General features: G+C 39.0%; 1 protein-coding gene across 1 annotated transcript in view; it reads left to right on the top strand.

The window, feature by feature from the left end:
- Positions 1-22147, top strand: part of DNAJB6 (DnaJ heat shock protein family (Hsp40) member B6) — an 80493-nt gene that overhangs the window by 23715 nt on the left and 34631 nt on the right. The window contains exons 5-8 of the mRNA XM_006264383.3: positions 127-237; positions 5781-5912; positions 6487-6628; positions 10654-10724. Of these exons, the coding sequence (XP_006264445.1) occupies positions 127-237; positions 5781-5912; positions 6487-6628; positions 10654-10724 (456 nt within the window). The remainder of the gene's footprint in view (positions 1-126; positions 238-5780; positions 5913-6486; positions 6629-10653; positions 10725-22147) is intronic.

The raw sequence follows: 22147 nt of genomic DNA, 5'->3' as shown, positions 1-22147 counted from the left end.
ATAGAGATAAAAACAATCCAATTCAAGTTTGTAAAAAACATAGGAGCAATATTACAAGATAGGCATGCAAATTCAGTGCTTAATATGAGATGTTCTGAAATAATCTTACTCTCTTTTTTCCTTCAGGTGGAAGTCATTTTGAAAATCCCTTTGAATTTGGCTTTACATTCCGTAACCCAGAAGATGTCTTTAGGGAGTTTTTTGGTGGAAGGGACCCGTTTTCATTTGATTTTTTTGGTGAGTGGTCAACTGCTTTTTAGCTGTGTGTAAGTACTAAAGTAATTGCTAAAACTGTTTTTATATAACCAGTTAAAAGTATTTGACTTTTTGCCGGGGTGGAGCTCTGTAATAGACTGATAGTAGTCCTGGGTACATTTTAAAATGTATCCACTTTTAACTTGTGCCTCCTTCCCCTTTGCTTTTGCTCTTGTACAATAGGTTTTGTTTGCCAGCTTTTACTCTTCCTTGAAGTCTTTTTTTGTTTTTTTTTAAAACATCAAAGCAAGGTTTGCATTATGTTCTATAAAACAGGGAATGAAAATCAAACTGCAGATATTAAAATTCTATCTCTGCTCTGAACTTAATCTTCTGCTGATTTTTGTCACCTTTAGCGGTGAGTATTTATTAATGGTTTTGATGTCTTCTGAAATAAGGCAGAATATTTTGGAATTGCTTCCACACGGGAAGTTTGTATTGCACAGAGAATTGTTATTGTAGCTAAATATAAGCTACACTGTATGAGGTTTAGACTCTGCTTCTCTAAATCTGATGCCATCTAATTGACAAAAGAAAGAGAAATGAGCTCAAACAATTTTAATTAACTCTCACAGCCTGTGGACATAATGAAGTTAAAGACGACAATTTGTCCAGCAAAACAGTATAAAAAACTTTTGCGCTGGTGTTAATGAGCTGCTGGGTTGTGATTCTGCCTGCTGATTGGCAGTATAGCAAATTGCTGCAAAATTTGTGCTAGTACAGCTGCCTTCAGACCCCATAAGAGGAAAACATCTTATATTCAGGCCTTTTACTTTTTGAGGCTTTCTAAAAGAACTCTAGAAATAGTTGCAACTGAAGAAAAAAAAAAGACAAGAAATAAGAGAAGCTTTCTGTTCAAGTCATAGATCTGAAGAGGTATTTATGCTCTGACCAACTCATAAAAGGCTCTTATGATCTGCAGTGTGTCCTTAGAATGGGCAAGGTATATGAGTTCCTTGTGTCTTTCAAGGTTCTTGTAACATGCTTCGGAGTAAGAGGAAGATGAAAGGGAGAAAGAGGTGGGAGGAACCAGATCCCAAATACTCATATCTCACATAAGAGTAAAAAACCTGCTTTGTTGTAAGGCTGTTCAGAGGTGTGGGAGATTGATTTCATGAATTTACTTCAAGAGCTGGGATGTTTTCTATAGAAAAAAAGTGTGTACCTAACATCTTTCTTTTGCAGCTTTTAACTGCAGCCCATTTTTCTCTCGTACTTCATAGGAAAGTGATTTAAAAGAGGAAGGTGAATGAATCCTAGGAAAAGAGGAAGCTGGGTTTCTGATACTTCCCAAATGTTCATACTGAAAGCACAAATTCTGATTAGTTTGAATATGAGCCTTGCTGACCTGAAGGAGAAAATGAGGGCTTATGAGAGGGAGGAAGAGTCATTGTTCTTAATTTCCTGTTCACAAGTTAGCACCCCTCAGTTGCTCAATAGATTTTTTTTTTTTCCTGTGTCAACTCTAGGTAGAAAAACACTCCCTTCCACTGAAGGGTGTCAAGCTGAAGAGGAGCTGTATAAGGGCTGCCAAACCGATTTATAAATGAGACAGTAAAATAATGCTACCTTTTGACTGAGATATGGATTTGTCTAAACTACTGGGAATATGGAATAAAGTGCCTAAAAACCAGACTGTGTACCACCCCAGCAGTCAGGCTGTTCCATTTCAGTGTAAAAGCATAAAACTTTGGTTTTTATTACTAAACTGCTGGAGTATAAAAATTTTCTGGGTCTCTTTTTTTTTAGGTGGGCATTTGCATTTATAGGAATTAAGTAGTAGAAAGGAAATGTAATCTATATATACTTTTATTTTTTTAAGATCTGTAACACTGTTTCTGATATTACCATGAGGATTCTTCTGATACAGAGTCAGAGGTGGGGTTTGTGGAGGAGCTGGAGGTAGAAGGAGGATCATTAGAGGAGGCATTGGAGGGAGAGTCAGCAGAGGAAATAGAGCAGGAGTTGAAAGAAGAATACAGTGACAAATCAGCAGAATTAGAAGAAGAGCTGGAGGAATACTGTACTGGAGGATTGTTAGAGGATCTGGAGGAAGAATCTCGGGGAATACCAGAAGATGACTTGAGCATGGTATCGTAAGAGTGGATAGTGGAGTCTATTAGAAGATCAGAGGATTTGGAGGAGGAAGGTAGTGGAGAATCTGAGGAAGTGGTGGTTGAGGAAGAGCCTGCATGAGGAGTTTGTGCAGAAGATTTTTTTTGTTAGTTTGGAAAATTAAACTTTTATTTTTAATCATTTAAAGTGTTTAGTTCTCCTTCAAATGTATGAGTGAGAGGGAGAGCACTTTAACTGTATCAGCAAATTAATCTGGCTTGTAAACAGTTAACTTCTTTATGTAAAAGAGGTGAAGATCTTTCAGGTTTTGAAAGGGTGCAGGTTTAAATATCCTTTATTGGGTAGGAAAAGGCATCATTTAGAGAGATTTGTAAGGTTGTGGTTGATATTATGCCACCAGAAAACATTTCAAAGACCATGATAATTCTGTGAGACTTGGCACATTAATCTGTGGAAAATAAAATGGTTAATTCATTATTAATCCAAAAATGAGCTACCAACTTGATTGATCATGTAAGCCAAGAGTGTTCAACTTGGCCTGCAGGCCAGATCTGGCTTGTGGAGCTATACCACCTGGTCTGTGGGGCTCTCCAAGGATCTGGAAATTTGTTGGTGGGGAAGTGGTGGCAGCATAAATTGCCACTCCCTTGCTGCCAAATTTTTGGACCCATAGGGAGCCCTGCAGGCTGATTTATATGGTCCTGTATGTAAGATTGTGCTGGAGCGTAGCAGGGCCAGAAGGTTGGGTGCCACTGGTATACATGACTGGTAGTGTGATAAGTCTGCTGTACTTCAAGATCCAGGGAATCAGTGGAAGAAATGAGGCTGAGCCTTCTGGTGATCTATACTGACAACAAGAGCAAAATGTTAAAATTCCTAAAACAGATGTGGGTTGAGATTTGGTATATTAACTAACAATTTGCAGCTAGTTCTGACAATGTATGTCATGTTGGTGTTGGGATAGCATCCAGAGTTGCTTTCATCACTGAAAACACTTAATACAAATATGACCAGCACAGATTTTATCCCAGGCCTTTTTGAAGGACTGGAGGCACATTAGTCTTGGAGAACTTACTTTTTTAGAATAAGACTCATTTAATTTACCCTTTACCCACATTTTTATGGAGTATATTAATTCCCTTCCTAGAGCCTTCAAAGCCTTTTCCACAAAATACTATAAAATATATTGAAATGTTCTCTGAATCTAAGACTCATGGCTCCTTTATGAACAGAATTTTTTTATGTAGCTATAAAGAGAAATTTATTTTGATGTGGCCTTTCTTCATCTGAAACCTTTTTGCCATTGGCCATAACTCCTGACTCACTGGAAAAGAGGCTGTATGTCCAGTAGGGTTGCTGTAGTGGCAGAGGGGAGGTGGAATGAAAGACGGTCGGTCCAGCAGAAATAGAGGTTTGTCCATGTGTTCACTTCACAGTGAACCCGGTTGGTTGAACTGTGTGGGTGGGTGGCTAAGTGTGCATCCCCAGCACAGAGCTCTGGCCACATAACCACTGTTTCATTATTCAGTACTTGTCTAGGTGTCTGAGGGGATGCTTTCTATGATTCTCTGTGGAGAAGCTAAAGGATTCTTTCCCATTCAGTTGTATCGATTTCAGGAGAATTTAAAGGGGAATTGTATAGAGACTTTTGGTAGATGGGTTATTTGCACATTTACCTGTCCTCACTGCAACGTGTAGGCCTTCCTGCTGGAGTTGAAGTGAAACACTGACTATTGTCCCAACCATAAAGGGTACTTCAGCACTTGAAATTTGGGACAAGGTTTTGTGTGTGTAGGAATGGTGCGGTGTTTGGTTATAAAACTCCTAAAGTCTTTAACTGTGCAATGAAGATCTCATTATTATTGAGCAGTATCATTTGAGAAGTGACTCTGGGAGACTGAATGCTCCTTGAGGGCCTGGGGGCTTCCTGTGCCCCGCTCAATTGAGTGTCTCTAAACTTTGGTTAATGTTGTGGTAGAGGTAGGGGGTTTTGACCCTGGCGCAGGCAATTTGTACTGGCAATTATTGCAGTGGATTATAAGGTCAGAGCTAGGTTATGCATAATTTTTTTTGTTTTATTTTTAACACCAGGTAACTAAAGAAAAAATGGACTATAAATAGAAAGCATAACAGTGGGCAGTAATATAATATAGATTGCTTCTACACATGAGTGAATGACCTTCATAACTCACTCATGAGTCATTCTGTAGCTTGCAGGAATATATTGGACTATCCTGCTAACTGAAATGGCTTTGCTTGCTAGTTCAGTGTGCCAAACTGAAAAGCAGAGTCTCATGCACTACTCTGCGTGTTATGTTTTCTTGGAGAAATTCAGTTCTGGTTGGAAATTCACTTTGTCACTTCCATGACACAAATTGGTGTGTAGATTTGCTAATGTGCCTTCTGCATTAAAGATTTCCTTTAAGGATTTATTTTTGGTAAATTGATTTTGTTGTACCTTTTTTGAGACTTGGTGGAAAATCCTGAAAAGATCTTGATGAAGAAAATCTTATGTGTTTTAAAACAATTAGGAATGCAAGTCTGGTTCTTCCTCACTTTGGAGATGCTGTAAGGTGCACAAGGAATTTTTACTCTGAATGCTTTACATTTTAATTAAGATAAAAGGGTGAGTTTTAGGCTGTTTTAGTTACAGAATTAAAAAAACAAACCCAAAATGAGGGCCATCACAAACATGTTGGAAAACCATGTGTTGAAGAATAAGTCAGTTTTGCAACACAGTACTTTCAGCAGTGCTCAACAGGTCACCACCCCAGCATGTCCAAAATTATTGTCTTTGTGTAACTAACTTGTGTTGTAAAATATTGTCAGTGGTACATAATAGTTCTGTAAAAATCTATTGTACTAGAAATGGTAAATCTGAATTTTCAGAGCCTTTTTTAACATATCAGTATGCTAACAGTATGTTTTGCTGTGGAAAATTACTGCTAGGTACAAATTTTGATGTGATGATCATTTGTCTAGCCCCACAATGACAAGGGGGCTCAACTCTGTGTCAATCCAGCCTCAATTGGATAAGGGGGCATGGCTTGGTCCTGATCTGGCTGTGCTGGGGGATGGCTGTGACCCAGTTCCTACCTGTCCCGCAGGACTTAAGATTTTGGCGGTGGGGAGGGGTGGCAGTATTGTCACTATTCCCCTGCTGCCAAATGTTATGACCTGTGAGGAGCCCTGCAGACTGCATTTCAAGGCTCCACATGCTGCATTTGGCCTGCAAGCTAGCAGTGAGCACCCCTATAATATTTCTTTTACTCCGGTAGGTTTTTTCTGACTGAATCACAACCATATGCTTCACTGGAAAATTCTAGAACCCCTCTCTAAACAGGAAGTTTCTTTAAAGGAAATTTTCATTTTTAAATATAGTTGCTACAGAAATAATGAAGATCCTTAAAAAAAAATCTAAGACTATTTTTTTGTTTGTTTGTTTATAGAAGATCCTTTTGAGGACTTCTTTGGGAACAGAAGAGGTCCACGTGGAAGCAGAAACAGAGGTGGTGGATCATTTTTTTCTACATTTAGTGGTTTTCCTGCATTTGGAAGTGGCTTTCCTTCATTTGATACAGGTAAATATTTGAAGCAGACTTTAAGTTGAAAGTTGTACTGGTGCCAAAGGGGTCTAACTTTTGCTGTAAACGGAGCTGTAATGTTAAAGTAATATTAGATGCATACAAAAATTCATGAAGAGTTAGAGCGCAGTTATGAAAATGAAAAATTGATCTGTGTTAATCTTTACAGAAACTGAGGTACTAAAAATAGTTATTTATCTACCCACCTTAACAGTGTGGTTCATTTTCGCAACATTTGATTTTTAGATGTGTGTATTCTTGGGTGCCTAGCTTAAGCATTACTGCTTAGTTTTGATACTTTAAATTGAATTCAGTGAGTAGCCAGTACTCAGCTTTTCTGGCACCAATGACCCAAATTTTAGAAGAGGAGCTAATTTTATTACAATTAAAACTGCCTCCAGCCAACCAATTTAAGAAAGTATCCTAATAATCTATCAAAGAGGAAATAATTGTCTTATTTGACCCATTGTTGAAAACTACAATATGAAGCTTTTTTGCCTACTGAAAGTAAGTGGGGTCTTTTTAAACTAATTTGGTCAATAACTTTCATGTCAACTTTTATTGCCAACAGGTTTTACTTCATTTGGTTCATTGGGCCATGGGGGCCTTACTTCATTCTCCTCGACGTCATTTGGTGGCAGTGGGATGGGTAACTTCAAATCCGTATCAACTTCTACTAAAATAGTTAATGGAAGAAAAATTACTACAAAGAGGTAATGGCGATTTATAAGTAATACATATGTTCTAATGAATTTGTCGAAGCCAGTAACACCTTTTTTCCCCTTATTTTGATTTCCATACTATATTTTTGGTTGTATCTATAATTTATAGAAACAAAGGATCTTGTTTGGGTTATCTGTCTCTTCCATTACAGGATAGTTCCTGCCATGTATGTATGTAAACAGGCAGGCTTACCCAGATACCTGATGGATAAGGGTTGAGTCAAAGTGAGGAAGCTCCAAACAGGTGTCAGCTGTTTTAATCAGGGCACTAATGTCAGCTGCTAGGAAGGGATCAAGTAATTGGATTACTTCTGGGTTGCTGCTTTTGGAACTTCTTCTGGATGAACCATCTTGTATTTATTTTTTTGGCCTCTGGCTAGTCAGTACTTGAATTTAGAGCCTTGCTTTCTGCAAGAGAAGTACAGTGTCCTCTTCATTTTTCATGAGGCTATTAACTGGAGGTGAGGAGGCTCTTTTCTTAGTTTACTCAACAATGCTAACCTTCTGATTTTAAGGCAGGTGGAATATAATGGGTCATGTTTGCTACTTTCTCCAGTTTCTGTTAGTCATGCACTTTTTCCACCTAGTAGGCTTTCCCAAGCAACTTTGAAGTGAAATTAGCATATTTCAGTTTTGCAGCTGCCCATCTTGATTTAAAGAGCAAATGGTTTTATCTTCTGTTGGGTAAATTCTTAAGAGTAGGTAGGACATTCCACCAAGAAAAGCCCTGGTGGAGTTCTTAATGGAACGTTCTAGCTAAATACCTTTCTCCAGTACCCTTCATCAGCTTGCAGCATTTGACAGGATGGAGATAGACAACCCTTTGTGACCACAGGGAACAGGATAAGGAGCAATAGTCTTAAATTGCAGCCAGGGAAATGGGAGTGGAGATTAGGAAGAACTTTCTCACATGAGGGAGGCTGAGCATTGGAGCAAGCCAACTAAACCAGTTTGTAGAACATCTATCCTTGGGTGCTTTTAAGAGCAAATTAGACAAACACTTGACTGGGATGCTTTAGTCAAAGATGATATTGCCTTTGGCAAGGAGTTGGACTAGATGGTCTTCTGCGGTCACTCCCAGCCCTATTATTCTGTGATTTCTGTGGACTACTAATTGAGAAGCCTCTGCTCTCTTGAAGTCCATCTGTTACATCTTCAGTTGTAGTTTTGTGAGCAATTAAGAGGTATAGTTATCCTAACTTGTTATAACACAGTTTGGGTTCACATAGCAGCGTGGACTCTTTCTGAATAAACATCCAAAACAACAGTACAAGTGCATTCTGGAAAATATCTAGACAGTTAGCTTATTAGGGAATCAAAAGCCCAGACAGAAAAGCAGGGCCAGTGTACCATAATTCTCTATTGCCAAGATATTTGGTTAGGAGAAGTCAAATTAATTAACTGACACAGTTAAGAAAGGCTTGACTGTAGAGTGAAAAAGTGTTACAGGCACACAGCTCTTAACCAAGGAAGAAAAATGCAGTTAGCTGGCAGCCTGGTTAATAAAACTTTTAAATGCCATAGTTCAGCACATGTTTAGAGGTAACCAAGCCATCAACTTATTTAAAAAACTTTACATAGCAAGATAAATAAGGCACTAGGTTTGCTATATCCTTATATATCTAGAAAAAATTGCAGCTTGAATTGCACTGTGAAGTACATAAGAAATCATAGTAATACGGAGCTTGGATGTGCTCTGCAGAGAAGGCATCCACAGAAGAATTAGGGGCAGGCAAAATACAGCTCACGAACTGTATCCATCCCACAGTGCCCACCAACAAATTGTATCACACTGAGCCCTTCTGCCCACAGGGGTGGGAGCAAGGTGCCCATTTATACACCTCCCCCCCCCCCCCCCACATACGTTTTGCACCTCACTCCCACCCTCGTGGGCACAAGGGCCTGGCTCTGCCAGATGGCAGCTTCTATGTAGGGCTGCTGCTGCCACTGCTTCAACCACCAGGGACCTGCTCAGCTTCCCTGGTGTCCCCCTCTCTCTGGGCAGCAGGTAGGGAAGCAGTGGGTGTGGAGTTGCAGCTGGGCGGGAGTGCAGAGGGTGGGGCTGGGGCTGGTCTGTTCAGCAGTGTGAGGGAAGGCGGGGGGGATATGCGCCCTCCCCCCCCATGGCATTCAATCCCAGCAGGCAGCAGCAGCAGGTGGGGTTGCTCAGGGTGCTGTTGCCCAGTAGCATGTGGCTTTGGCCAGTGCTGCACATCACTGTGAAGAGTGCAGCCTCTGCTGGGATGTCTCTATTGCCGGTGCTCCCCACAGCTCACGTTCAACCCCTGCATTTGCGCAGCATAGGAGGGAAGCCCCATGCGCTGGAGCCAGCTGCCTTCTTGCTGCGATGTTTGGCACCAGTCAGAGCTGTGTACCGCCAGGCACCAACACCTGTGCCAGGCACCAATGCCCTGAGTGCCCCTGCCTGCTGCTGCCCCATGGGGTGGGGGTGGGGTCTCCAACCCCCCCTCCGCCCCCCCACACACACCACACAAATGCCACACACCCACACCCTGCCCCCCACACATATCTTGTGTATACAACCCCCCAACATACCCTGCATCCCCCACATACAGCCATACCCCCCACACCCCACCATACACGCATACTTACATGCGCCCACATCCTTAGCCACACCCCACACACGCACTATACATGACTAAGATTTTTTTTTCAGTTATGCAGTCACCTCTACATACAGTATGCAAACACAAACCATGACAAAATATTTTTATATAATAAAATCTAAATAAGCTATAATAGATGTTTAACTTCTAGTTTATGATTTTGTTTTTTCTGGATCTAAGATGGCAACCTCCCCTCCTAAGTGGAGTTTTTCAGGGGGCAAGGAGAGGGACTTCTGGTGGCAGAGGTCAGGAGTTAGAGGTGGGACTTCCAGTTGCAATGTGGCAACCAGGCAGCGGGTCAACTGTCAAGGGGTGGGGCTACCCATGCAGCCCTTAAAAGCTCACCAAACCTTGTTAAGCAGTCCTCCACCTCAAATAATTTCCTGCCTCTGTTTTAGACCCAAATCACAATTCTCATAGACAAAGAACAGTCATATTGTCCTTGGAGCTAGCTGATATAATCTCTGCTAACTCTTGCAAAAAATACTTTTGTCTCAGTAGTTTTGAGTGACTTCCATGTCTGGCCATCAAATTGAAGCTAGCATTGACTTATAAAGTAGGAAGGTGCTTGGTATTTCTGTCCTTCCAATATGTATTGCTTTGGAAATTGGCATCTACAGACTGCCCCTTTTAATTTGGCTTATACCTGCTCTCTGAACAAAGCAGTTAAAATCTAGTGACCAGCAACTGGATAAGTAGACTGTTTCTGAGACCCAACATATACATGTTATGGTTGGACTGGATAAATACTAAATGAGATTGATATTAATTTTTGTTTAGACAAATTTTAACCACTTTTGAACTTCATGGCATGATGCATATATATTGTGTAGCTTTACTACTAAAATATAGTTAAACAAACATATCCCCTTTTACCTAATGGACTTGTTGGTTGCAACTTTAATTTCTGCCTTTCCTGGATGATGTAACTTCTGTGTTTAAATCAAAAATTGAATTATTTGCTTTCAGAGGGCATAGGAATGGGAAAGAAAGAATGTGTTTTGAGTCTGAAAAGGACTACAACCAAATTGTGAAAATATGATTGTGGTGCATGTGGTCATCACTAGCCAATGTGGCCAGTGTCATCACCAGCAACTGTTGTGAAAATATATGGAAGATGATGGCTGTAGCTATCTACAGCATAGCGTAGTATACCAGTGGCTTGGGCCTTAATTAAAGCTAGAAACTTATAAGCACTTCTAGAAAGTGACATTTTGGTAGGGGGAAGCGAATAGTCTAGTTTCTGCCAGGTTGAATAGAAGTCCTACTTGCTGTAATTTAACTGACCACACTTAGTTATGCTAGCAGTATATTTCATTTACTTCATAGCTAAAGGTGCTACTTAAGTTAAAAATGCCTTGAAATGTTTAAATGGTTTTTGTCCTACAGAATTGTTGAGAATGGACAAGAGAGAGTAGAAGTTGAAGAAGATGGCCAGTTAAAGTCATTAACAATAAATGGTAAGGAGCAGCTGCTACGCTTGGATAACAAGTAATTCAACGCACGCATTTAACAGAAATTTTAAGCTATAACAGCACCATTTGAGGATTGACAGGAACATTTTTTTTGAAGATTTCAAACGAACTGTACTTTCAGTATATCTACCTAATCTAAAGTATTTATAAACAGCTCATCGGAGCTCATATTTGTCATAGACTTTTGAGTTAATTGTTGGGACCACATCAGTAGGACCATTTTTTTGTCCTTAAAATTGTTGTAAACTTCTGTATGCACTTTTCTTTTTCTTATATATGATCCGAGGTGAACCGTGATCCTTCAGTAGTGCTAGGGCAAAATGTATGCTAACACTAGCATGACTCTTGCTTTTCCATTTTTGTTTGAATTGTGAGCCAACTAGTAAAGTCTGCTGTGAAGTTAACATTTCCAGGACAAACTTTTTAATAATTTCAACATTTTTTTAATATTTAGTAGTGCAAGATGTTAAACATTACTGGTAATGCATTTCTGGTTTAAATAAATTAAGGATGTTTTCTAGTTGTGCATGAATGCCAACAACTTAGTCAGTTTTGACAAATGTTTATGTAATGTAAGTCTAGGTAAACAAAAGTAAAGCCAGTGAGCTGGGTCTTTTGTCATTTGCAAAAAAAATTTCAAAAATGAATAAATGCTGATGTTTGTGGTGCATTCTTTCATGAATGGCATTTGAAGCCTTCTTGTGTCTGTGTGTGATTTGGGCAACTGGGGAAAACTACTCTGCTTTTCCACTGTTCCTTCAATCTTAAGGATGAGGGTTTTTTTCTCTTTCGCAGATGTTTTCTTCAGTGTGACTGAAAACGTAGTTTATTTCACTTCCAAATCTAAATGCGAATCTAAAATGAGAGTATCTACAGGGTTGACTGGCCAGCTCCTTTTTTTTTTTCTTTTTTTGCCCCTCTGTATAAACTTGAGCTTGTCCAAAAGTAACTTCCTGCATTATTGGATGCTGCTTAACTTCAGTCTTATGACTGTGTCAGACATCTAACGTGGGCATAAATAAGAAAAATCTACACTAACTGTTGCTGAATGAAAGGGCTTTCCTTCAGATAAAAGACAGACGTGCCCCTTTTTAGATAGGGTTTTTCATAAAAATGACCTTTGGAGGCCAAACCAAAACATTTAACTTGGCAAGAATTTCATGATCTTGCAGAGAGATAAAAAGAGTAATTCTGATAAGTTTCAGCATCTTCAAAATATGTCACCTAGCGTGGTTGTCGACTACATAGATTCTCAACTATCATTAATTTATACAAAAAACAAAATAAAATGTGCCTAATGTCAGTAAAGGGGGGTGTATGAGACAGTGTTAATTATGAATAGCTAGTATATAATATTGGTCCAGATTTTCAAAGTTAAACACAAGAAGTTGCTCTTGTTTCTTTATGCTGCTTTAGGCAGAAGATACATGATGAATGCACACAAATAAGCATTTGTGCATGAAAATACTTGCCAGGCGCTGTGCACAAGTCATGCATGTGTGATATTTTATGCCTTTCACCTAGCTTTGAATATCTGGCCTTCAGTGACCTCTTGACGCCTGCTTAACATCTAAAGTTTATATGAAATGTGTGGGGATTTTTTAATGTACGTGGTTTGAAATGATGGTTTGATTCTGCTGAATGTCACCTACATTGTTGCACTAACAAATACATTGATTTAAAGCTTATTAAGTGGAGAATAATTCACCATGTTTTTTGTTCAGATAACTGATTCAACTTAAACCAAGAACAAATAATCTAATGAGCTGCTTCAATAGATTAAACATGTGGTAAGGTTATCAAATCAAATTCCCTCCTCCCTGTTACTTCAGTTCCCTAGAACCAAGCAGTCAGGGTGGGGAAGAAATAAATTATTAAAATTGTATTTCAAGGTTGGGAGAAACAAAAGGTATGTACTGATTTTAGTCGACAACTTTATTGTAATTGACATCTTTTATGTTTTGGTATAGACTTTTGTAAAATTAATCTTGAAACCCTATTCTTTTCTTGTCGGTGTCTGTCATGTCAAAATTTTGATTAGAGTCAAAGGCCCTCCCTTTCGTAGTATATGACTGCATTGCAAAAAGTGTTGGCCACCTCAAGTAAAAATAGTAGTGACAGTAAGGCAACATGGAGTTGAACTTAAGTTGTTGATTCAGTCTCAACAGTTTAGTAGCATTGGCTTAGCTCATGTTAATCTGCCTTCTCTTTTTCTGTGGGTTTAACTTTAAAAGTTACCTCTAACCAGTGGAAGAATACACCTCTTCTGGCAGAGCAGCAATACAGAAATGTGTCTACCCAAACATATGCTTTTAAAGTTTCTAACTCTACTTTATGGTGAATAGTTCATTTATTTTTTTGGTGCAGAGCATTCATTCGGAGGTCATGTAATAAGAGTTTTTATGTGGCGACTTTGCTAAAAGAAGATCCAGTAATGTGGACAAATGCTTTCTTTACCTTCAGAGTCTTATAGTTACTTTAATCAGTGCTGAAGCCCACTGTACCTCTTGCTTGTGGGCAGCATTACATTTTTCACATAGAAACAGGCAAGGGATTAGCAGCCACAAGGAATTATTCAACTATTCGGACTGCAAACTAATCCATTAGTTTGAAAAGACTTCCACAGTATTAAAGAAAAACTAACATACACATTAAAACTTGTATAGCCCCTAGAGCTGGGAATTAACTTGATTTGGTCTCAGTATCCAAGACTGGGAATGCAGATGCCAGTTCCAAATGTAATTGTCATAAGGTGAAGGTTTTATGCTTCAGACATTCAGAATGAGGTTATTTGAGAATGAGTTCATACCTGCTACTCATCTTACTCTATTTGCTGTTTAATTTTTGGATGTGAAACTTATTTTTGCAAATACATGGTAGTTACAGAGATGCCATAGATCAGAGTTAGACATTTCTGATTTGGGTTACCCTTGATATCCTTAGTTTGTTGGAAGTCTTACTAATTATAATGCAGAAATGTATTTTTTCTACTATGTTGGGGAGGGGGAGTAGGGTGACCTCTTATGTTGCTTTCAAGACCTTTGTATTGCTTCTTACTAATACATTTTTTCCATGTAAATGGAGAACTGACAAAGGTATAAAGGCTGATGTGAGATACCATTTTAAAGCTTTTCTTATGGTTTTCATTTATGCCCAGTTAATAGAAAAATACCTGTTAACTGACAGAAGTTTACAATTTGAACCAATAATGGTACATCTTACAGGTATCAAATATACAATATAAAAGGATGAATGGAAACGTTCTCCTAAAGTTTTGAGAAACTTTATGTAGGCAGGAAATAAATTGCATGTTCAGGTGGAGACGGAGCTTAGCTACTTCCTTCCTGTGGTTTGGAAGAATAAGGTGCGGTTTGCAACCAGCATCTTTGTAATGTTTCATATTCTTTAGTTTTCAAAAATGTAGTGATTATTGTACAATAAAATTTTTTTGTAATACTTTTGCTTGGTACAACCTGATCTTGACCGTTTCCTACAATTGCATGCCATAATATGCTTTCTTAGGCTTATTCAGTTTCTCCCTCCCTCAGTAAGTCAGTTACAGAAGTTCTTTAAGTGTGTGTGTTATTTGCATTAAAACAATCAAGTTAAAACCCATTGTTTTATCTTGTTCATGCTTGAAATGTTGGTTAATGGAATATTTGGTTTTAAAATATATAATTCATAGTGAATCACAAGCAGAACAGCCTTTGTGGTACCTAATGACAGCTGCTCTGCATACGACAATGCAAGTACTAGTATTAACAGGTACACTGCATTTAATTTGTCTCCATGTCTAGTTGACTTACTGCTGCCATGTTGGGATTGATTTCATGCATGTTTCAAATTTCTCTGCTGCAGCTTGTCAAAGATTAATATATTGAGAGTTACTTGTCATTTATTTAAAAAAAATTATTGTAAAACAAGCCCAAATGCTTTCAAAATGAAGGTCAGAAGTTTGGTGCTTCCCCATCTAGTCATAATCATATTGTGTTTTCCTGTTGTCTGTCTGCCTGGCCAAGCATGTTTTTATGTAAAAGTGGCATTTGTCTGCAGTGTGTATAGCTGTGCTTCTGTGTTTGAGATTGTCTGCAAAAAAAAAAAAAAAGGATTTGCCTAGTGGTTAGAGGGGGTGGAAGTTTGGAGACCTGGGTTCTGTACCTGAATCTGCTTGGATTTGCCTGAATCTGCTTGGATTTGTTGGGGCTCTTGAGTTTTTCACAACTTTGCCTCAGTTCCTTCATCTGTAACAGGATGAGTAATACCTCCTTTTAACATTGCAACAATGTAAAGTGGATATACTATGATTTATATCATGGCTGTAATTAAGTATTATTTTAAGGAAACTACATTAATTATCTCCTTTGCCACTATGTTTGAAATGGTGTTTCAGGACTGAATAGGGTTAAAAGCACGCAACCCATCTTTACATATGTTTTAACTTGGGTTTCTTAAAGGATTGGTAACAAATATAGAGTTATTATGTTTCTAGTAAAGCAAAGGAAAACTATGGCTGCACTGTGACTTGTGATAGTGAAGATCCTATATAAACTCTTCATGCTTCCTTTTCTGGTGGGATCTTCTGTTTAGTTAGAAATCTGATTAAATAAAAAGTGGACTGATGGTTCAGATTGCTTCAGTGAACTGTCTCCACTCCGCTTGTGAAATTTTATATAATACTATTCAGGAGGAACAGTCTCCTATCCCAGGGGACCTACCAAATTCACAATGTCCTAATTTTTGCAGAAAATTAATTTGGAAGGTCTCCCGTGAAAAAGTGCAAGATCAGCAGCAAGCATGAGAGGGAAGAGCCGCAAAAACAAGCGAGAGGAAAGCCCTGGCGTCCTGAAGCACCAGGGAGGGCAGGGACGGGATTGTAATGGCGGTGTGGCAGGCCTTCCAACGCCTCGGGCCAATGGACCTCGGAAGTCCTGCCCCTCCTCAGAGACTGATAAATGGCCACGTGTCAATCTGGGGATGGGAGGGATATCCAGGGCCTCTTGGCCAGTAAGTGTGGGGGCCCACCATACTCTGCCACAAAAAGGGTGACCAGTGCCACACTCAAGCCATGAAAGGGGGGGGGAGGGGAGCTGCTCTGTGTATGTAGGGGCCTACCTAATATCCCCTTTCATGCTGCGATGTTCATTGTATTTGGATCTCTTCCAAACACAAGAAGTTCTAGTGTTTTAAATCCTGAAGTGATAACCGTTCCAAAAGGCAAAAGCTGGGGAAAAGAACATAACTGTTCAGAAGATGCATAAAACTGCTAAAGAAAAAACAAGACTCATCTAAATCAAGGGTGTCAAAACTCATCTGGCCTCTGAGGTGTGGGTCTGCAGCCCAGCTTGGACCCACAGACCAGCCCTAAACGTGGGATCCTTTGCATGTCCAGGAGCATGTGTCTCCAGGGCCATGGCAACTGTTCTGGGGCCAAGACACTAGGTCTGGCATGGAGCCAATGTGCTAGAGTTGGCATGTGCAAGGTGCATGGGGCCGTCCAGTGCACCCTGCACGTTGCCTTTTAACTGAGACTCACAGGCAGCCCTGGGGGCTAGATGGTAGGTTTCTGCAAACTGGATCCACTGTGGACATCCCTGAGCTAAATGATGTGGGTGGGATGGGCTCTTCAGGTGAAATCTAAATGAGATTAGGAGCTTTGTAGGAAGATAGTTTGATTTAATTTATAATTGATTTAAAATCTTTACTTTTTAAATCAGGAAGTGATTTTAAAACTGTTTTGTGTTTATCCTTTCTAGTTACTTTACAACCAAAAATAAGCCTGTAGAAATTGCTAGGCTACCATAGCTTTGCTGACAAATACAGCCTTCATGCTAACCGTGATATTTCCATTGCTAACCATAGAATGTCTAGCACAATGGCTTAAGTATATATGAACTCACTTTTTTTTTGTTTAAAAAATTACCTAGATACTTATCAGGTCTTTTTAGTCTGATTTTTGTATTGTGCTGCATTTGGATGAAACTTGGAAACCCATTACATGTATAAAATTCTGGCGCTTCGTCAACTGAAAAATAACAGATTTAGATGCCTAATACAAGTTGTTTTCCTAAGAACTAATAAAAAAATCTGTATCCATGTGTCTTCACATTTTTAGACCTAGTAAATGTCATTCTTCCCATCTTGTTCTAGACATAGCTTAGAAATGGGAAGCAAACTTTCAGCTGTTTTATTTTTTTTTTTCCAAATCCAAGTTGGCTTATCAACTTTAAATGAGTTAGTTCAAATGGCAATATTACATCTGTAGCTGCTGTGCAAATTGATACCAAAAGTAACTAAGGCAAATTGAAACCAAAATTTTTCATCTTTTTGCACAACAGATTGAAAACTCTTGAGCTTTGGAAACAAGAAATTCTAATGCTGTCCCCAAATGCAGCACTTGCGTGACATTTCGTAACCTACAAAACTCTTATCTGGTATTAATCTGAGAGATGCTGCAACCATGAACCCACTTCAAAATTAAAGGAAGCATCTTTTAAATAATATGGGAAAAATCAAAGGAAAGAGATCCTATTTTTCAAGGTCAACTCAAGCTGTGTCATTTAAAACTAAGTTTAGAATAATGTGGTTTCATTGTTTTAAATTATATTTTTATTTCGTTGTTTTAAAATCAGTTTTTTTCTCTATCCCACTTTGTGAACCGTCTCATGAAAAGCAATCCAAGAATGGTAGGGTCAGTAAAGAAGGGAGGGGAAAATCAAACAGGTGAAGCAACTACCTATCTGACTTCTAATCTAATCCTGGTGTGCATTCACTTTGGATATGTGCAATTTTGAATTCTTCTGAATAGTTTTTCAGGGCTCTGTGTGTGTGCGCCCAAGTTGAAACTCCTTCTTCCATTTTGAGGACATAATGAACTGCAAGTATGATGGGGAGACAGAACCTTTTCAATTGTGTACTTGTATCTCTTGAATGCAGTGACATTATTAAATAGGAGATGGTTAACTCTTGTCTTGCTCTAGTTTAAAGAATGATCTCTTAGTAATCTCTTTCATGCTTGGAGGCCTCTGACCCCTCCCCCAAGAATGAGACATAAGCTATAATTGTGAGAAGCTAAATGTCTTTCCTTCAGGATTTGGATTTCCTGATCTTTGTCACTTAGCAACCAGTACTAACTACACTTTCCTTCTTTAGAAAAAAGGTATATCCTGACTATAGGTCCATCTGCCCCTCTTGTTCCATGCTGACTTGGAATGCTAGGGATGCCTGCCTACAACTTTCTTTCCTCCATGAAAGAAGTGTCTTGAAACGTAGAGAAGAGGGCTTGGCTATGGCTCAGTCTTCCCTCCAGTCCCTTTCAAAGTACCTCCTAAGGGTTGCTTTGGTGCCAGGTTCCCCTGTAGACATTTTTCAGCTCAAAAAGTAATGAAGTTGTCTACTTGTTAAAGGACTCTAGGCTTCTTTGTGTTACTTAGGTTTGAACACCTCCTGCCTGAAGAAAAAATGAGCCAAATCTCAAACCAGCTTTGATCTTCTTTTCCTTGCTCCATACTACCATAGGAAGAATACCATTGCCATGGAGGGAGAAACAGAGGCCCACCACAGATGCTTCATTATCTCTTCCATTGCTCTGATGCACTTGACAACATCTTTTCACAGTTGAGAAGTAGAGAGTGAAGTAGCTTCTGCAAAGGCAGTCGGGTTCTTTGGCAGCTACTATATGTAGTTGTTGGCGACATAATTGACCTATTCATATGGACTTGTTCCATCTCTCACCAGGCAACCTTCTTACGAGATGTTGTTGAAGCAAGAAGTTAAATGCCTCCATCTCAGAACAGTGGACAGAGGCTTAACACTGATGTTCCCTATTCTAACGAAAAAGAGTGATATTGAGCAAAATCTAGTGGCTGCAAACTGAAACTGAATTCAGAGCAGAAATTAGAGACACACTTAGCATTTCAGGTGGCTGTCAGAATAACCTACAAATGGGAGTGCTGGATTTCTCAGTCGCAGATTAAGACTGATACATTTCTAAAAAGTTGTCTAACCAAATGAGAATTATTGGATCAGTATAGGTGGAAATGATTAGTATTTAATAACCTCCAATATGCAAGAGCCTAGATGATTTCTTCTGGCCTTAAAAGCCGTGCATTTGTGGTAAGTTTGATTTGCAGTTTGTACCACTATTGCTTTAAAATGTGGATATGTTAGTATAAGCACTAAAGTCTGCTTTAGTAAATGTTGGAAGGTGATGTGCATCAGTAGTTACCTTAATTTTGAGCTGATAAATGGCAGCCGGGTGCTTTGAACTAAAGCTCATTTGAACCTTTTTTTCAGTGTGGGGATGCCAATAATGTGATGCTCTGAGCACTTTTAATTAGTGTGGCTCTTGGAGCTGTGCTAATTACACCCCCCCCACACACACTTCCTGGAGCATGTCTATAAACACCCATGATGTGCATCTTTTTCCAGGGCATGGTATATGTGAGAGAACATGGTAATCAAGAAATCACTGAAGCCTAAATATCATCCTGTTTCAGTTGAAGTTGGAACTAGTTACTATGAATAACACTTTTTATGATCTCTATGAAACATTTTTCATATTTCTTCTTTCCTACAAAAATTACTTTTTCACACAGCAGCAGAAAGGGAGGCAAAACTTACTAAATGTTTTCTCCAGACATTGTTTACCTAGTGCACCTTTATGGTTATTTTTAGTATTGTTCGAAATAAAAGATTAAATTTAGGGCTGGCATTGTTTTTTTCTAAACGTGACAGTATTGGTCTACCCTTTTTTCTTAAATAACAAAATAAAGGATTACACATGTTTCCTTCTCAATGAAAAGTTATTCTGTTTCCACATCTTCGTCCATGGAAAGTTTACGTAAGATGACAACTCTATTGAGAGTAACTTTTGTTATAAATCACTATAGCTGGGTACACAAATGTGTAATTTATCGTGTGCCTGTTCTGCTCTGAACAAAATAGTTTCCTACTGTAGAGGGCTGTGTCAGGTATTGTTGGTCTTGTCTCCTAGCTACAGACAGTTGAAGCCTACCATTTAACTTGCTATTAGTATTTGGCTACAGGAAGGAAAATTCCCCAAATTGTTGCTGTCTTGGGTGTCAGGTATGGACCTGCTCATGGCAGATATCCATATCGAGTGACTCAAAATATTACTTTTATATAAGGTAGGTGATGGACATCTGGTGAAAGCCTCTTTTGGCTTATATTAATTGTTTCAATTGTTCTGGCTAGTTTCCCAACACCAGAGGGTCTAAGATATCTTACTGAGGTTGAGATGGAAGTATTTGTTATCAACTCTTCTGTTTTTAGAGTTTTAATTACCAATATATTCAATTCATAAACATTCTTGATAGAATTTGACTGTCTATTTGGGTTTGAAAATACTTACTATGTAAGTAAACTCTAGGCTAATTGTCATCTAACTAGAAATTAAAAGCTATGGGATCATCTACTGAGCAAGTTGTGGTGTACAACTTAGATATCATGCATTATATTTTGTGGATTATAATATATATATTTTGTTACATATAATGCATTATATGATGCATAGCATATAATCCATTATATGATACATAGCACATAGTGCAGTTTCATGTATAATAAGAGCTTGTGTAAATACATTTTTATCACAGTCATTGTTTAACTCTGCTTATAATTAAAGGCCACTATATAGCTTGGTGATTTGCTTTTAAAGAAGTCATCTTTATAGAAATCACATTGGTATGAATACCCAAATTATAGAGAATTATAAGGCAGGGTAGATTTGTACTTCATAGACTAATCAAATAGTGTTCATGTGTACACTATTTATAGCATAAGTTCTCATGGGCTGAAGCTCACTTCATCAGATGCTGGAGAATCATGTCAGACTTGAATAGAAAGCTACCTTGATTAGGTTTCATTATATGACAAGGGATTTGGCATTTTCAGTGTAGTAAAACCATTGGCATGCATCTCTGTTATCATTGAGGGGAATTTGCAGATTATTCTGGAATCTATCAGTGCTACTTTTTTTCTAGAAAATATTAGTCTTTGGCTCTTATACACAGATGAAGCTTCATTAGAAACTATTTCACTGAATTGTTCTGCACTTTCCCCCTCAAACACTGGTCCTAGTTTTATTATCTATTAACAAATACTTATTTGAGTAAGAGGGTTTAGGACAGGGGTAGGCCACCCCCCAGCACGTGTGCCAGAGCATGACACGTGAAGGCATTTTGCTTGGCACTTATGCCTTGGGGAAGGGGCTGGGGCTGCACTGCCATAGCAAGGATCAGGCCCCTTGCAGTTCTCTTGCTGTCCACCCCTGGCATGCCAACATGTTACAAGTCGGTTGCTGGTGTTTTTGGCATTGCCCAAAAACTTTACCAAACCTTGGTTTAGAAAGTAATTCTAGTGTTTATTACTTAAACTTTGCAAATATGATTGTCCCTATCTGTAGATACCGCCTGTAGTTGTTTCATTTTGCCATGCTTGTGTGTTATCAGAGCCTGCGCTGAAACAGGAATTTAAATGAAATGTTTATTTAGGTGCCTAAGTATGGATTTAGGAGTCCAACTTCAGGTATCCTTTCCTGGAAATGTCTTAACTTATATTATAGGCTGCATCATTTTCATTTAATTTCCTCACTTGATTGCTGTGAATAGATATTTGGAGTATGTCCTTTTCACCTAGTGTCACTCAGGTAAAGTAAATGTTACAGTCTCATGGTGCTCTGCTAGTAATTATATTGTAGTCACTAAGATTGGTTTGATGAGAATAATGAGGAAATCCTAACACTTGTCCATCAGAAGAGAACCATGTTCTGCAGTTGGCAAAATGAGCCCTCCAACCAGCAAAAATGAGAGGCTTACCAGCAGCTTAAAGCTGTTGTCCTGTAGCCTCCTCTGAACTACAAGAACCAGTGGTGGCAAGTGAAGGCCAGGGAGGTCCAGAATTTCACTGATCAACGCTATATGAGAAACTTCTTTCAAGCAATAAAAGCCATCTACGTGCCACGTTCCAATGGCCCAACCTCCTTGCGATCCCAGGGTGGCTCCACCCTTCTTACGGGTAGGCTATCCATCAAACAATGCTGGAAGGAGCACTTCAAGATTCTACTCCACTGTGAATCTGAGGTCTCAGCTGCTGCCATTGAGTCTATCCCTCAACACCCAGTAATACAATCTCTTTCTGATCCCCCATCCTTCAAGGAAGTCTAGCATGCCATCACTCAGACCAAGAACAATAAGGTGCCATGCCCAGATGGTATTCCTGCAGAAGTCTGCAAAGCTGGTGAAACAGCACTAGTGCAAAAACTTCACCAACTTCTCATCAAAATACAGGTTAATGAGGAAGTCCCACCTGACTTAAAGAATGCCAACATTGTGACCATCTTCAAAAAAGGAAACAAGTCAGTGTGTGGGAACTACCAAGGCATTGCCCTC

The sequence above is a fragment of the Alligator mississippiensis genome, chromosome 5 (genome assembly GCF_030867095.1).
Source record: "Alligator mississippiensis isolate rAllMis1 chromosome 5, rAllMis1, whole genome shotgun sequence".
NCBI lineage: Eukaryota > Metazoa > Chordata > Crocodylia > Alligatoridae > Alligator > Alligator mississippiensis.
This window is presented reverse-complemented; position numbering and strand designations above follow the sequence as displayed.